The sequence below is a fragment of the Bos taurus genome, chromosome 28, assembly GCF_002263795.3.
Source record: "Bos taurus isolate L1 Dominette 01449 registration number 42190680 breed Hereford chromosome 28, ARS-UCD2.0, whole genome shotgun sequence".
NCBI lineage: Eukaryota > Metazoa > Chordata > Mammalia > Artiodactyla > Bovidae > Bos > Bos taurus.
This window is the reverse complement of record NC_037355.1, coordinates 14,916,653-14,933,118: the sequence shown is the minus strand read 5'-3', so window position 1 is coordinate 14,933,118 and position 16,466 is coordinate 14,916,653. Positions and strand designations below refer to the sequence as shown.

At 44.6% G+C, this 16,466-nt stretch overlaps 1 protein-coding gene across 11 annotated transcripts in view; it reads left to right on the top strand.

Moving 5' to 3' along the window:
• The window catches only part of FAM13C (family with sequence similarity 13 member C), a 137,445-nt gene that overhangs the window by 86,975 nt on the left and 34,004 nt on the right, over positions 1-16,466 (top strand). For all 11 annotated transcript variants that reach the window (XM_059882588.1, XM_010820493.4, XM_059882587.1 and 8 more), the window contains 1 exon segment: positions 7,856-7,940. In XM_059882588.1, coding sequence (XP_059738571.1) covers positions 7,856-7,940 — 85 coding nt within the window.

Genomic DNA, 16,466 nt, shown 5'->3' with positions numbered 1-16,466 from the left:
GTGATTTTATAATTTACAGTGGGATGGTTATTGATTTCTAATATTCATTGAGTTTTAGTAATTTCTAAGTGGTTAAAGTAGTCTTAGAAAAGAATTAAGTGCCCGTGGGCCAAAATGATTGGATAATTTTCCTACAGACAGAGAAGGAACAAATGGTAGATTTGGGGTTAAAAGCCCCAGTGGTCCCTGTACTGTGCACGCATCCTACTGAATTTAGTTTTTAAGCCAGGTATTTTTCAGAGCTTAAAAAAGACTGGAACTTAAGTAGCCACAGAGAAGTAACCATATGGGCTACAACAGGGACTAGATTTGTGGACTTCAGCCCAAGGGATATATAATTGATGTTCTGGGAAAAAAAAAAAAAAAGGCTTGTTAGGGTAGCTGTCTATCTTAATGCCTGTGCCTTTGTGCTAGAAATTACAAAGAGAAACTACTAAAGTCCATTCTATGAGTTGTTCATGTCTTGTTCTCTAGAAAAGCTCAGAATTTTGAATTAAAATGTAAGTTCGTAAAACTGTATTGGTCTCTCCTAAATATCTTGTTTTTATTGTTTACTTAATAAAGTGAACATAATGAGGATATCACAAAGAGGTGAAATTAAGTACAGGACTCCCTCTTCCTCAGCTGAAATCAGATCATCTGGCTGGAAAAAAATTTGGTTTGGGTTATTGTGTGTGGTGGCAAGATTGTCCTTGTTTTACAAAGATGTGCTTCTATCATCAGAATAGGACCTGGATCCTCTTCTCAGCAGAGGATTGCTTGGAGTGAATGGCTTCTTCTCCTATGCTGAATCTCCATTGCGTAGCGTAGGACAGTGAGGGAACAAAAATATTGTTCCTGGGACAGTTAGAGCTAAACAGGCAACCAAGGCAGCATTTAGAGTGGGTCAGGTCCCAAGTGAATAGGGCAGTGTTTCTCAGAGTCTGGACCTTGGACCTCCTGCATCTCAGCGCCCCTGCTCCAGACCACAGAATCTGAGTCTGTTGCTGCCTGGGAGACCACATCTTTAACAAACTCCCCAGTGATTCGTGAGCATTTTAAAATTTCTGAACCAAGGCAGCAAGGAGGCTTGAAATGGAATACTCAGAAGGGCTTCCCAAGAACTATGTAAAGGGTCCAGGCAAACAAAAGACAGTCTACAGTGGCAGTTTCTCTAATGGTTGGCTCCTGTTTTGCTCATTGTGAGGGCTTCAGCAGTGAACAATGGCGGCATGCTTCCAGCCCTTCTGGAGCTGGGAAGAGCCAGTAAACAGTAGAGAAATAAATGAAATTCCATATTATAGTGAGTGTTGGGAGGGAAAAAAGCAAGGTGCTAAAAGAGAAATTGGAGGCCCCTGTTTGGATAAAGGTAATCAGAACTGGTTTAAAATTTAATGGGAATTTGACTGTGAAGGAATTACAGCTGAAGTAGCCCTGGGGAAGTAGGGGCAGGGAGCAAATAGAAAGGAAGGGTGGCATATGTGTATATATGTGTGTATGTGTGTGTGAGTGTGTGTGTGTGAGTGTGTGGTGAGGGAGCATACACAGAAAACCTGGAAGCTCAGGGAACAAGAGTACTCAATAGAATGGAAATGTTCAGGGGCCCCGCTGTGACCTCAGTTTTGTGCAGATTTCCAGTTTGATCTTGCAATAGACAATCTATGTCGAGTTCTTGGATAGATAAAGGGATGGGCGAGGGTCACTAAACCTCTTCATGGAAGTTAAAAGGAAGCTATCCTTTTTCTGCAACTGGTGAGTTGTAGACAAAGGGATCCTAAAATAGTATTTCACCATCCAGCCTGTGTGGGTGTTCCCCATTCCCACCCAACTAAAGTGAGACCCGGTAATTGTAGAGGAAAGAAAATGAGTAGAGTATTTTCTAAAACAAGTCGCATATTTTCCATTGTGTCAAAGAGAAAAAGTAGCTTGTAGAAAACCACACCTAGGCTTCACGCTCGTCTCTCTGGTTTCTCTGGTGACCAAATGGGAGCACTGGGAAGCAGAAGTAGTCATCATTCTTTAGCGGCTCCATCAGCCTTTGTTCAGGTTTCCTGGAGATCCTAGTGACCCTTTCAGCAAGACTTTGGGTGGAAACCTGGAAGAGCCCTGGCAGGCTAGCCTTGAGGGATGGGCTGGGGACAGCCTGAAAGAGAAGCCCCAGAGCACGAGAAGGACCAGATGCAGGTTGCACTGACGGGGTTGACTGCCTGTCATTCTCCTCTAGGGCTAAAGCCTGTTCCTGCATAAAAGGTCACCGAGTCAGGCTGAATTGGAGAAACAGTGGCTTACTCACTCTGTCCCCAGGCCTGGCCTGTGGTTTCTCCCCCTCATCGCCATAACTGTGACAGTAATAACTGGCATCATTGTTTTATTTGTCCGTTTGTGTATTAGCCATCTCTCCCTAGTGTATCTAGCTAGTGTATCTAGCCATCACTAGACTGGGGCCCCGTGAGGAAGGGGCTGACATCAGTCTCAGGCTCTGGAGCCCAGCGCATCTCTTTGTACACTGAGAGCTGCCAGAGCCTGGGAGCTGCACGTGTGCTGGTGCAGCTGTGGGTGGTGTGACCCTCGCGTACGCAGTGGGAGCTTCTCAGAGGCAGCTCTGTGGGGCTCAGCCCTGATGGGCACATGTCTCCTTTCTCCCCCTGGAGAGACACGTATGTGACAGTGGCACAGATTGCTCCCGGGGAAAGCCTCTCCTGTCTGGATTAGAGAATCCATGCAGGGTGTCCAAGTGCCCACACTCTTCCTGTGCTGAGAAACAGGAACGGTAGCAGGCAGTCCTCAGGTCAGGGGTCAGTGTGGGGTAGGGACGGGGCATAGCTGATGACCGTTGGCATGCAGTTTCTTCCAGTCTGCCCCCTGGTCCTCAATTCTGGAAGTTCACGTTTTCCCTTCTCCTTGGATGTCTCCTTGTCCCACGAGACCTTCATCTTCTCTCTCCTGTTTCATTGGGCACTCTCTTCTTCCCTGCCCCATTAAACTTCCTCCTGTCTGGTGTCTGAGAGAGGAACAAACCAGCTGTGCAAATAGATCTCCTTTGATGCTTGGCATCTCTGTTGGGCCTCAGTACTAGTGAGGGAGACGGAGGGCAGGGAGGATGGCTGGGAACCACCCATGACTACTTCTAGCTGTAACTGGGTCTCAGCATTACACACTCTCTGGGCGACTGGAGAGGCCTCTGAATGTGACCTGAAAAACCCCTCTGCAGTGAGATTCTTCACTCTCTGTGTTGTGTGAACACTTGGTTTAGTTCCACAAACACCATCCAAGCGCACATGCTGCCAGCTTCCGTGCATCAGCCTCAGTGCATGAGCAAGATTGTTTTCTGTCCTGGAAAGTTGGAAGGGAACTTACAAGTCACCTGGGCTCAGGTACTTCCTGGGCAGAGTCACAGAGTGAGGCCTGGACGGTGGAGCGATGCGTCAGGACGCAGAGCTTCGGCTGGGGTCTGGCCCCCGACACCCAGCGCTCTGTCCAGCGGCCTCTGGGGTTTGGAGACTCACGTAGTAGCCACAGTGTCCAGGCCTTGAGTGTTTGCCGTGTGCTGTGCCTTCCTCATCTCATTCTTGAAGCAGGCGCCTTTGTTACTGTCATCACTCCCTCTTGTTATGCATGAGGAAATTAAGGCTTAGACTAGCTAAGGCTCTTGTCCAAAGTCAGCCGCACAGAATGCAGCAGACGGAGCCCCTGGATCTGTGCGAAGGCCATGTCCTCACCTGCTTTGTAGAATCTATAAGAGCACATAGAGTTGACAAAAGGCGGCTGGTCCAAATCATCCTGCTAAACGTAGAGAAGGACTGGTTTTGTTTTTTAAAACCATGGTAAAATAAACAATGTAAAATGTCACAATTTAGCCATTTTAAAGAATGCAATTTAGTGGCATTAAGCACATGGGTGTTTTGGGGCTGCCATCACCACCATCTGTCTCCAGAACTTGATTTATCTTCCTAATCTTCAACTCCATACCCATTAAACACAAACCTCCTTTTCTTCCCCACCAGCCCCACGGCAACCACCATTCCGCTTTCCGTCTCTCTGGATTTTACTGCCTAGAGTGTGTGTCCTTTTTGACTGGCTTATTTCACTCAGTATAATGTCCTCAAGGTTCATTCATGTTGTAGAGTGTGTCAAAACTTTCTTCCTCTTTAAGGCTGAATAATATTTCATTATATGTATTGTATATATCACATTTCATTTATCAGTTCATCTGCTAATGAGCACCTTGGGTTGTTTCCACCTTGTATTAATCTGCTAAAACTCTATTAGGGCTACAATTAAAAAAAGAGATGCCACAGACTCAGTGGCCAAAACATTTGTCACAGTTCTGGAGGTGGGAAGTCCAAGGTGAATGTGTCAGCAAAACTGGTTTCCCTGAAGCCTCCTCCATGGCTTGCAGACAGCTGCCTTCTCTCTGTGTCCTCACATGGCCTTTTGTCTGTGACTGTGCATCCCTGGGTCTCTCTCTCTCTCTATTGTCAGCCTCACCCTTATGACCTTATTTTACCTTCAGTTCAGTCAGTTCAGTCGCTCAGTCGTGTCCGACTCTTCGCGACCCCATGAATCGCAGCACGCCAGGCCTCCCTGTCCATCACCAACTCCTGGAGTTCACTCAGACTCACGTCCATCGAGTCAGTTATGCCATCCAGCCATCTCATCCTCTGTCGTCCCCTTCTCCTCCTGCCCCCAATCCCTCCCAGCATCAGAGTCTTTGCCAATGAGTCAACTCTTTGCATGAGGTGGCCAAAGTACTGGAGTTTCAGCTTCAGCATCATTCCTTCCAAAGAAATCCCAGGGCTGATCTCCTTCAGAATGGACTGGTTGGATCTCCTTGCAGTCCAAGGGACTCTCAAGAGTCTTCTCCAACACCACAGTTCAAAAGCATCAATTCTTCGGCGCTCAGCCTTCTTCACAGTCCAACTCTCACATCCATACATGACCACAGGAAAAACCATAGCCTTGACTAGACGAACCTTTGTTGGCAAAGTCATGTCTCTGCTTTTGAATATGCTATCTGGGTTGGTCATAACTTTCCTTCCAAGGAGTAAGCGTCTTTTAATTTCATGGCTGCAGTCACCATCTGCAGTGATTTTGGAGCCCAAAAGTTTTACCTTAATTGCCTCTTAAAGGCCTCATCTCCAAATGTAGTTACATTGGAGGTTAGGGCTTCACTATATGAATTTGAGGGAGACAGTTCAGTCCATGATACATTTCTTGGTTATTGGGAATAGTGTTGCTGTGAACGTGGATGTACACATATCTGTTGAGTCACTGCTGGCAATATTTTGGGGGTGTACCCAGCAGTGGGCTGCTGGCTCACACAGGAGTTCTGCTTGTAGAATTACCCGTGTTTAGGGATGCCTGTTTGTGGAGCCACCATTCTGTTTGCTGTTGCAGCTGCGCCATCTCACAGCTTGGGGGTAGTAGTAGTAGCTCAGTACGAGTAGTGTTAGTCGCTCAGTCGTGTCTGACTCTTTGAGACCCCATGGACTGTGGCCCGCCAGGCTCCTCTGTCCATGGGATTTTCCAGGCAAGAATACTGGAGTGGATTGCCATTCCCTTCTCCAGAGGATCTTCCTGACCCAGGGATCAAACCTGGGTCTCCTGCATTGCAGGCAGATTCTTCACCATCTGAGCTACAGGGGAAGTAAGATTTCTTAATTTTCAGAGTAGTTTTGCTCCTTATAAGAGGCCACTCCAGTTTTTAAGGTCCTTCATTAGAAAGCTAGCCTGGAATCATGCATTTTTGCATTCCAAATGCTTGGTTAATAAAACTTTCCAGAAACCTGTTACCCTTGCTCCTTCTCTACTTCCTATCAATAACCTTGGGCCCTTACTTCCACACGTAACTGCTGGGAAAACATCCCAGGGAGGAAGAAGAAGCTGTAAAAAAATGGGCTGGCATCAGACAGATGCTTCATCTGAGCTGTGGGCCCCTGGCAGTCAGCCCCTAAGCATGGGGGAAGTTTGTACCAGGTCTTACTGCATCTCTGAGCTGAGCAGAGAAGAGGTCCTGAGCCTGTTTGAAAGAGGTTCTGCCACTTTCAAACTGGCCAAAAGACTAGGGATTTAAGACATTCCTCAATGAGAAGCTTTTGAAAAAGCATTTATTTCTTTGGCTGGGTCTTAGTTGCTGCATAAGGGATCTTCCATCTTCTTTGTGGCAGGTTGAGATCTTTAGCTGTGGCATGTGGGATCTAGCTCCCAGACCAGGTATTGAACCTGGGCCCCCTGCATTGGGAATGAGGAGTCTTAGCCACAGGACCACCAGGGAAGTCCCTCAGGGAGCAGCTTTTTAAAACACAGCGGTGGGTTCATATTTACTCACATCAACAGAAGGATGAGAGAATGTGTGCAGAAAGGGGCTGGGTGTGAGGAGGTGTGGGGGTTGGCATTTATGTGGGGTAAGGAATCAGGCTGTCTGGGGATGAGGGGTGAGAACAGGATGTGTGAGTGGGAGCTGAGGATGAGGGTGTATGTAGGGGTGTATATAAAGTAGGGTGTTGGTGTGGGGGGATGGGGATAAAGGGACTGCGGGGGAGGGATGAGCGTGTGTATGGGTGGAGGTGGGATATTTAGTTGTAAACTACGTGTGGAGTAGAGTGTGAAGGTGGAGACTTGGGCATGAGGGTGTGGAGGAGGTGGGTGAAGGTGTGTATAGGGTAGGGAGCCGGAGTATGTGTATAATAGAGTGCAAGGGTATACATAGGACCGGGGTGTGTGTCTGGAGTAGGAAGTGGCATTATGAGGGTGTGTGGGGACTAAGTTATATGGAGGAGGTCGGAGCATGTGTGTGTGTGTGTGTGTGTGTGTGCGTGTATGTGTTGGGTCATAATGAGAGGGGGAACCCGTGGCTCTACTCCAGGTAGCGCCCTCTGCCACCCACCGACCTCTGCTGGGAACCTGGTGGGCGGAAGACCCTGGTGGGTGGAGGAGCTCTGAGGCCGTTGCAGGGAAGAGGGCCCAGTCAGGGACTCAGCGTGACTCACTTTCACCTGCTGGGGGACCGGGTTTGCCCAGCATCTGCATCATGGCAGGATACGTGCGTCAGTCTGTATGACTTTGCTCTTATTAGGAAACACAGGAGGATTTTAAAATGAGAAGTGAAGCTGGGGATGGGGGAGGTTGGCCGGGAGTTACAAACGATGAATCGCTTCACCCTCAGCAGTGGGGTCAGACTAAGGGACCAGGGTCATCATCTCCATCCATCCCTGCCCTCTGTTCTGACAGCAGGCGGCCGTAGCCATTCCATGGGAGAAAAGTAACTTGAGAAGTCACATGTGCACTCGCACACATAGACCCTGCCCCCCAGACACAGGCACACAGCCCACATGCAGATGCAGAAGAGGGAGCCCCGAAGCACCTCCCAGCTGCCAGGCAGCCTCTGCAGCAGTAACTGTTTGTGCACTGCGGGCTGCTGCGGGCTTTGCAGGGAAGGGATGCTGGCTTTTATGAATGGTAGCCGGGGAGGGGCTAATGTCATCCGCTCCTGATGTCAGCACCGTGAATGAAACACTTGGAAAGCGTAAAGGCTCAGGCGCCCGGGAAGCAGATACCTTCTCAGATTGGCCCTCTGGGTGCAGCGTCTCTTGCTGACGAAATCACCAGTCCCATGTGTCACAGATAATCAATATACATTAGATTTATATAAAACAGAAACTGAGACTGCCTGTGGAGTAACGCGCCTCTGCTTCTGGCACAGCCAGTTCTGCCCGAGACCCCTTTCTGGCCGGGTGCTGGGGAAGGAAGCTGCAGACCCAGCATTGCGTTAGCATCTAACTGAGCCAGCCCGATGTTCTGCTTCTGCTGGCAGAATTCCTTGCTGAAGCTCCAAGCCGTGGAAACTGATCTGTGCTCTGCCTTTTTGACACACCAGGAAGAAGCTACGCAGGTGCACGGAGTCAAGGACCCAGCCCCAGTGTCCACCCAGAGTGTAGCTGCCGAAGGGGCAGGGGCCGCAGGTAAGAGGCTGGGCTCGGGGTCCTCATCTGCGCTCTCAGGGTAGTTTCACCCCTTGCTGCTTCCCCTGAACCTGGCTCCTGTGGGAAGCAGTGCCTGGTACACTGGGGAAATGACAGGGAGCAGGGGGAGTTAAGACGTGCTGGAATCTAGATCTTTCTTTCTAGCTGGGGACCAGAGTCCCCAGAGATGGTGTCAGGTGAAAAGGCACCCATCGTAAGTCTTCATTTTCCTATTTGGAGTCCTGTGATACACACGTGGTTTGTTTATATCAGTGGTAGATAATCTGGGCTGTGTTGAGACTCTCAATATTTTTGAGGGGCTAGGGGAGTTTTAACATTGCTTGTTAGGTGATCCATCAACCCTGGGAAGGTGGAGGTGAATGATGTGGCTTCTTCTAATCCTATAGTGTCTTGTTGTGTCTCTCTTTTTTTTTTTTTTTTAGTATTAATTTTTGTTTTGAAAAGTCTCAAACTTGATTCTCATTTGTCCGTTAGTTTCTCTGGTTTTAATCTCGCAGGTAGTAGGTTGGCTAGCAAGCAGAAGGTGAACAGATGCTCCCAGGAAGACTTCAGTGGGAAAGAAATAGTAAATTTACATGAGTAGAAATGACAGCACAGCATATCTTTTATAACACCAGTGGGTCAGAGGTTTGCAGACTGGTTTCTGCTTGGATGGTAGAAATAGGTTTAGGTGAGCTTGCTTCATGAGATGTCCTTTATCTCTAGGAATGGAAGGAAAAGATTTACAAAGGTAATGTATTTCAGTACCATTAGCAATAGTGCATCAAAGACCTTACTTTTAAATCGACCCACGTGGTCTAAGTTGGCAAAACAGTCATCTTCAGTGTTTAAATATGTATTAGTGGCTAATAATAGTAGTAGTAGTAGCCACTATTATTGTTGAAGACTTTCTATGCCCAAGCACTGTTGTAAACTTCATAGTTATTGATTTAAACCCTTAAACCTGTGAAATAATACTGTTCATAGTAAGGACACTGAGGCCTAGTGTGACCCTACTTGTAAGTGATAAATTATTTCCCTGTGTATGTAGGTGGCCAATTGGTTGTCTTGTTATGTGGTGAGCTCCTCAGCTCTGTTAGCCATTGTGTTTGGATGAGATGCAAGTAAAATTGGTCAAGAGCCAATGCTGAGCCAATTAGGGATTTGAGTCAAATGATTAGACAATGCCCTTCTTCTTCCACCAACCTCCTATTCCACTCTCTGTAAACAAGCAACATAGAAACACAGAAAGAAGTCCCAAGCCAAATACCAGTTAATTTTTGAATTATCTGATGTTCACAAGTATCTGATAAGGACCGTTCAATATAATATTTGTTGCATGTTGGATATGTGTATGTGTGTGTGTGTGTGTATATAATATATATATTTTATCATGACTTGTGTGTGTAAATGTATCTTATTTTTCCCAAAGGTTGGTAGTAGTTTTATATTTTCTCACTCTTGATGGAGAGGATTTTGAATCAACTTATTAATACATTCTTTATTAAATAAAGATATGTACCCTGATTGGCTCAGTCAGTAAAGAATCTATCTGCAATGCAGGAGACCAGGGTTCCATCCCTAGGTCGGGAAGCTCCCCTGGAGTAAGAAATGGCAACCCACCCCAGTATTCTTGCCTGGAAAATCCCATGGACAGAGGATTATAGTGGCGGGCTATAGTCCATGGGGTCCCAAGAGCCAGAAAGGACTTAATGACTAAACCACAACCCCTGCATTTATGTGGAGATCACCCATATAAAGGAGCCATCAACATATTCCGTCTTAGGTGTCAAATAACAGGAACGGGCAGAAGCTTCCTTACAGAGGAGCCTTGTGGGCTGGACGTTGGATTTTCTAAAATGTAGGTGAATCTGAGATATTCCAGTCCTTCCAAGAGAGTGTATGAAACAGAAAAGTTCCACTCTGTGTGTTGGCGTGTGTGTGTGTGTGTGTGTGTGTGTGTTTACTTGTGGGTGCATATACACACACTGGGCAGGGACAGCTCCTGCAAGTTTGCAAAGATAAAATCCATCTTGCCATCTTGATGTTTCTGGCCTTTGCAGAGCTTATGAATAAGGAGTCTCGTTTAGCTAAATCGACTGCATGGGAATCGATGCAGGGAAGGTGAAGTCCCAGCCACTGTATTGGACTGTGGCACATGCTTCTCTCTAATTTTATTTTTTTAAAAATCCCTTTGATACCATCTAGAAATCGCTTACTAGGTGTTTTCAGGGAAGTAAGGAGTCTCTTGATGTGGTAAGAATGTTGCCAAAGTGATGAGCATTTGAAAGAGGCTTTCACAGTTCAATTTATGGGGTGGTTTGGTCTCACTGGCTTCCAAGACACACTCTTATAGGAAGGCTATACATATTCTAGTCCACGTGTCACTCAGAAGGGAGGAATTGATGTTCATGTTAGATCAGCAGTTCTTCACTCTGGGCCTATGACTGGGTTTCTGGAGTGATCTCTGAACTCCTGGAAACTGTAGCGTGCATGCCTAAAGCCCCAATGATAGTGTTATAGCATCGATGAGCACATTTGCCATAGGTCTATCAAAGATTATGGAAACTTAAATAATATTTTTCTCTTAAAGTCTAGAATCTAGCCCTGAGCCTTAGATGTCTGCAAATATTGGATTAGTAATACTTGATGTTAATATTTGGTATAACAAGGACAAAATCCAGCAAGTGATTTTTATAGAAATATCTGGATGTAATAGGCAACTAATTAACCTTGCAAATCAAACATTCACAAATATAAATCGTTGTGATTTATATTGGTTTCAGTCTTGAAATTTGATTTAAGGCATGACTTAGGTTGTTTATTTATTTTAAACATCAAAGTTAAATTTATATACTTTCTTGGCCGCACCACGTGGCTTGTGGGATTTTATTTCCCCGACCAGGGGTTGCTTGGGCCCTCAGCAGTGAGAGCGTGGAGTCCTAATCCATGGGCCTCCAGACAATTCCCTAAAGTTGTTTAACATTTACAGAGGGCTATCTGAAATGATAGTCTGAACAAAATTTTGTATTCTTTATGTCTTTGACCTTAAATCAAAATATTGAGTTTTAACTCAAATTTACAGAATACAAAGATTCATCTCATCCAGCAAAATATCTGAGATGCTCCCTGTTCTAGAAATACAATTACAAACTGCACTTGCAGCAAGAGCAGATTTTATGACACCCTGAAGGGGCACTGTGTTCTGGAGAGTATTAGTGAACCTTCCCGCACATCACAGTTACCAGGAAAGCTTTTATACCTGGGGTTTCTCAGTCTTCATCACTAGACACTAGGGTTCGAAGTCCTAGAGTCTTTATATTTCATTAACGTTTTCAAGTCCTGGAAGCCACTATTTAAGTGGGCAGTATCTTAAATTATGAGAGCGAAAAGGTCAGGTTCTCTTAGGTTCTCTTTGACTTAGTTTCATCAACAGGAAGAAGCTTACAGACCACATGGATTTGCAGGGTCTGTGAGCAGTTGGCTCAGTGTGTTTACTTCAGGAGGAGAAAGGTGCTCAAGCTGGAGCTCGAGATGGGCAGGATGGGGACAGATCTGAGGGAGGTAACGCTGTTTAGAAAAAAGTGACAGAGTGGTTGCCAGCTTCAGGGCAGCGCCAGGGCTGTGCAGAGGGTCACCGACTGCCCCAGTTTTAGCACTAAAAGTCCCACGTACTGGGGGACCCTCAGTTCCGGGCAATCCAGGACAGTTGGTCACCCTGCCTGTGCGCTGCAAACTGCATAATGTGAGATGGAAAGCCACATGGTACTAAGGCCCAAAATCCCTCTAACTGAATCAACAGCCTCTTAACAGTTGAAGCAGACATTTCCACTGGACATTAAAAAGCTCCTGTTCTGGTGGTATTGATTGGGAAATGGAATGAGGATTGTCTTTTCAGCTTCTCATCATTTTCAACATGTGTAGAAGGACCGTTTGGCATTGTTCCACATGACTACGTATAGTAATGCCTGTTCTGTTTGAGCACAGGTGATGGAGTTTTTAGTATAAGCTATCACTGGAGACTTATTACTAGAAGTAATAGTTGCAGGGACATCCCTGGTGGTCTAGTGGTTAAGCTTCCATGCTTTCACTGCAAGAGACACAGGTTTGATCCCTGCTTGAGGAACTAAGATCTTGCATGCTTGGCCAAAAAGAAATTCCAAAGCAATACATAATTAACTATTTTATTCTAAAATCTTGATTTTCAAGTTGAAATTTTCATTTGGCTAAGAACCTTGTTGCTAATGTTGATTGTTAGACAATGCTCATGTCGTATATCTAGGTGCTGCTTCTGCTGCTGGGTGCTCAGTCGTATCCAACTCTTTGTGACCCCATAGACTGTGGCCTGCCAGGCTCCTTTGTCCATAGAATTTTCCAGGCAAGAATACTGGAGTTGGTTGACATTTCTTACTCCAGGGGGGTCTTCCCAGCACAAAGACTGAACCTGCATCTCTGGTGTCTCCTGCATTGGCAGGCAGATTCTTGACCACTGCGCCACCTGGGAAACCCATATCCGGGTACAGTCTGTAATTATTCCCAAAAGAATCCTGCATGGTCTGCAGGTTTCTTCCTAATGTTGGAGTTGAAATGGGGCAGAGTCAAAGAGAACCTGACCTTCTCTGTCATATTTCAAGACACTGTCTATTTGATTAGACATTCTCACTTGGCAGGGCTTATTAAATGTACAGTTGTCTGGGCTGTCCACCATAAGATACAAAATAAAGTGTAGAGATGAGGCCTGAAAATCTCCATGTTTGCCAAGCTCCTGTTGATGATTCTGATGTTCAGGGAGAGTCGGGAACACTTTGTGGAACTCAGTATTCCTGCAAGGGTGCCATGGAAGTTGTTATTGCTGCAGGTGAAGTTTATAATTGGATTTCAGGAACAGGGAGCACCTCAGGTCTGCCACGAGGTGGGTCTGATTATCCACATAATGTTCCATCCTATCTGGCAGCAGCCCCCAGAAATAGTCTTTGAAAGTTCAGTATGAGGGAGTCTTCAAGACCTCAACCTCAGAAGTGCCCAGAACTCCTAATATCTTTCAGAAACTTCATACACTGAGTTTGTGTTTGTGTGTTATTTCTAAATCCTTCTTGAACCTTTTCATGTTTTTTAGTGTGTAGCACTGATGTGCTTTAACTAGAAAGTGGCAATCACTGTAGAGAGTCGTTCTTCATCTTCTTATTCTAAGCTGGGTCCTTTAAAACAGTGGTTTTCACCCCCCTCCCACACTCTGACCCCTGCCTTTGGGACATTCAGCAACATCTGGGGATATTGTTTTGGTGTCATAGCTGGAGTGTGGGTGCCACTGGCATCTAGTGGGTAGAGTCCAGAGGTCCTGCTGAACATCTTCAATGTATAAGACAAGCCACGACCCCAGCACTGCCCCAGCAAATTGTCATCTGGTCCAAAATGTCAAGAGTGCCAGAGTTTAGAAGCTCTGCTTTGAAGGTCTTTAAATGAATAATATCAACCTCAGCTAACAATGACCTCTTCTTTTGCACCAGGCATTGTTGCATGAATTTTCTTACTTTATCGCCACAACCACCTAGGGAGGCATTATTATCCCCAGATGAAAGATGAGGAAATAAACTTGGAGACTGAATATAACTCGTAGACGGTCCCACAGCAGTGAGTGGTAGCGGGTGCTGGGAGGAAAGGGGAGGAGTGGGGAAATTTCCCCAATCAGACTCCATGGTCTGAGTGTTTCACATGATGCCATGCTACCTAAATATAAAGTCCACATAGTTCTAATATTCTTAAATTTGAAGTTGAGCCCAAAGGCAGCCTAGGTACACACTGTATAACGAATATGCTTTAAAGTCATTTTTAAAGTACATCCCTGACTGTTTTGCTAGAATAAAAGCATCTAGATTTGTAGTTGATTAACCACTGCAGCCCCTCTGTTCCTATGGTCATTTCAGCGCCTCTGGTCTTAACCATCTCTGGACCCCTTGCCTTTCTCAAGTGTATTTACCTGACCCACATAGTGTTTTCCAGATTAAATGAAATAGTAGAATTTTATTTGTGCATATGGGCACAGGTACTATACTTTTGCCAAATGATACTATCGGGGGAAATTAGGCAAAGTGTACAAGGGATATGTCTACAATTTCTCACAACTACCCATGAAACTATGATGACCTAAATAAAAAAAGAATTAATACCTAAAAATATAGGCAGTGGGAGAGTTTCATCAACTATTCAAAAAATAATTATGGTTGTTGGATTGCTTTCCATACTCTTCCTAGAAATGTACATTGTTTTCTTGACCTTTTTGTCATATCTTATAGTCTGTAAAAGCTCCAAAAATCCCATTTTCTACCAAACTAACAGTTTACTGCTGATCATCTGTTAAGCGTAAACAGGTTAGCTTTGCCCACTGGCCCACACTGAGGGTCATCTACCACTGTGGACCTTCCTCCTGGTTTGTGAGCTTCTTCTGTGGTTCCTTTGCATTTTACTCTTTGAAAAATACTAACATCATCTGCAAACTCAGACTCACGACTCTATTTTTTCTTCTATGTTGGTTTTGAGATATGAAAAAGATTAATTCAGGATCCATCAGCAAGGATTAGTACTGACATGCCTCTCATAAAGATACTAGTTCAACTCTGTTCTTTGGGGCCTATTAGTAAGTGAATTTTTTATCCATTACAAAACATTTAGCCCAATCATCATTTGGTTTTGTTTTTAAATAACTTTTGATATGAACACCATGCCATAGACTTCTTGAAAGCCCAAATGGATTATATTCATTGGCTCTGTCTTGCTCAGAAACATAGCTCTTCGTAGAACTTGATATGCTTGTTGGGTAATCTTGGACAGGTTATTTGACCTCTGTGCCTCAGCTTCCTTTTCTTTGAAAAGGGAAAAAGGATACTATCTACCTCTTAGGATTGTTATGAGGATGACATAGCATAATACATATCAGGTTTTTAGCATATCACCCGTGGTAAATGCTCAATAAATGTCAGTGATCATTATTTAAAAAGCTGGCCATTCAGAGCTTATATCGCCTTCCCTCCAGTTGGTAATGCTTGCATTTGTCTTTAAATGTCTGCTTTATTATAATTGCTGATGACTTGCAAGGTGTGAAAATGACATTTAGCACTGTTTATTCCCTGGGTCCTCTCTCGAGTCCTGCATTTGATTGACATTGTACTAGTTCCCTTAAGCAAAAGGTATTTATGACAGCATTGGTACTGCTAAGTCACTTCAGTCATGTCCGATTCTGTGTGACCCCATAGACGGCAGCCCACCAGGCTCCCCCCTCCCTGGGATTCTCCAGGCAAGAACACTAGAGTGGGTTGCCATTTCCTTCTCCCATGACAGCATTAATCTGTCATAAATACCTTTTGCTTAAGGGAATCAAGAGCTGATGGTTGAATAATTACCTCTTATTAAAGTTGAAACTACATTCATTACCATAAAATCTATCCTGTGCTACACCTATGACATAACTTGGCTAGAAAAGATCTTTACTGTTAATGAATTTTCTCTGATGCTTTTATCACCATCTTCATAGTCTCTGAAACAGGGAGCTTCACAATAATCCTTGTTTTTCAAATAAAGCATTTTTAAAAATGATCTCAAAACTCATAGATGACAATATAATTATCTGATAGCCATTTCTATAACTGCCTTATAAATAAAAATCCCACAGCCTGAACCATCAGGTAATTATTTTTTTAAATATTAAGTTCAATTTTAAAGTCAGGCCAAGAACTGTGGTGATTGTATGTTTTTGTCCCATTTATCCTCACTATACTGTTCACAGAGAATCTGAGTTTTGAAGAGGCTTATCTGGCCAAGGACATAATAACTCTGAACAAGTGGCATCTCAGACCAAGCTTAGGACTCTGACTGCAGAGCCTAGACTTTTAATCAGTGCGCTTATACATGTGTTAGGTTTTTAAGTAATAGATTTTATTTTTAAGAGGTTTTAGGTTTATAGAAAATTGAGCATACGGTACAGAGAGTTGTCATATGCCCCTTTCCCCCTGCACATCATTTCTCATATGTTATAGTCATTTTAAAAGCCTCCTTCCTGCTTGTTCATTCTTTCATGCTTCTGAAGAATAGTCTGGAAGAGATCAGACAGTTTGCCTAGATGGTCAGTGTCTGACAGTGCTCTGAACAACCCCCAAACCCAAGGTGGACAACCTCTTCTGTCTGTTCCAGTTCCCTAGAATCATACTTTTCTGTGTCTCTGTGGAGGAACTGCAGGTACAACTTTTTTGACTTAATTTTTCATAACTGACATTGAATGAGCCAGTGAAGATACAGTCTGCTTTGAAGGTTGGGATTTCTTCCTGTAGTCTTCCTGTTTGCCTTGTATATAATTTCCTTTTGCTTTTCAAAGCACATCGGCTCATTAATTAAAATCTTCTTTTGAAAATGGGTCTTGCTGCCTTAACTGCAGATTTTTATCTGCTGTCGCATTGAGGTGTTCAGTTGTGCAGGAATCAGCTATAAGATGCGGACAGTTGTCTAGGCTGAGAAATGATCAGCATTCCAGCACCC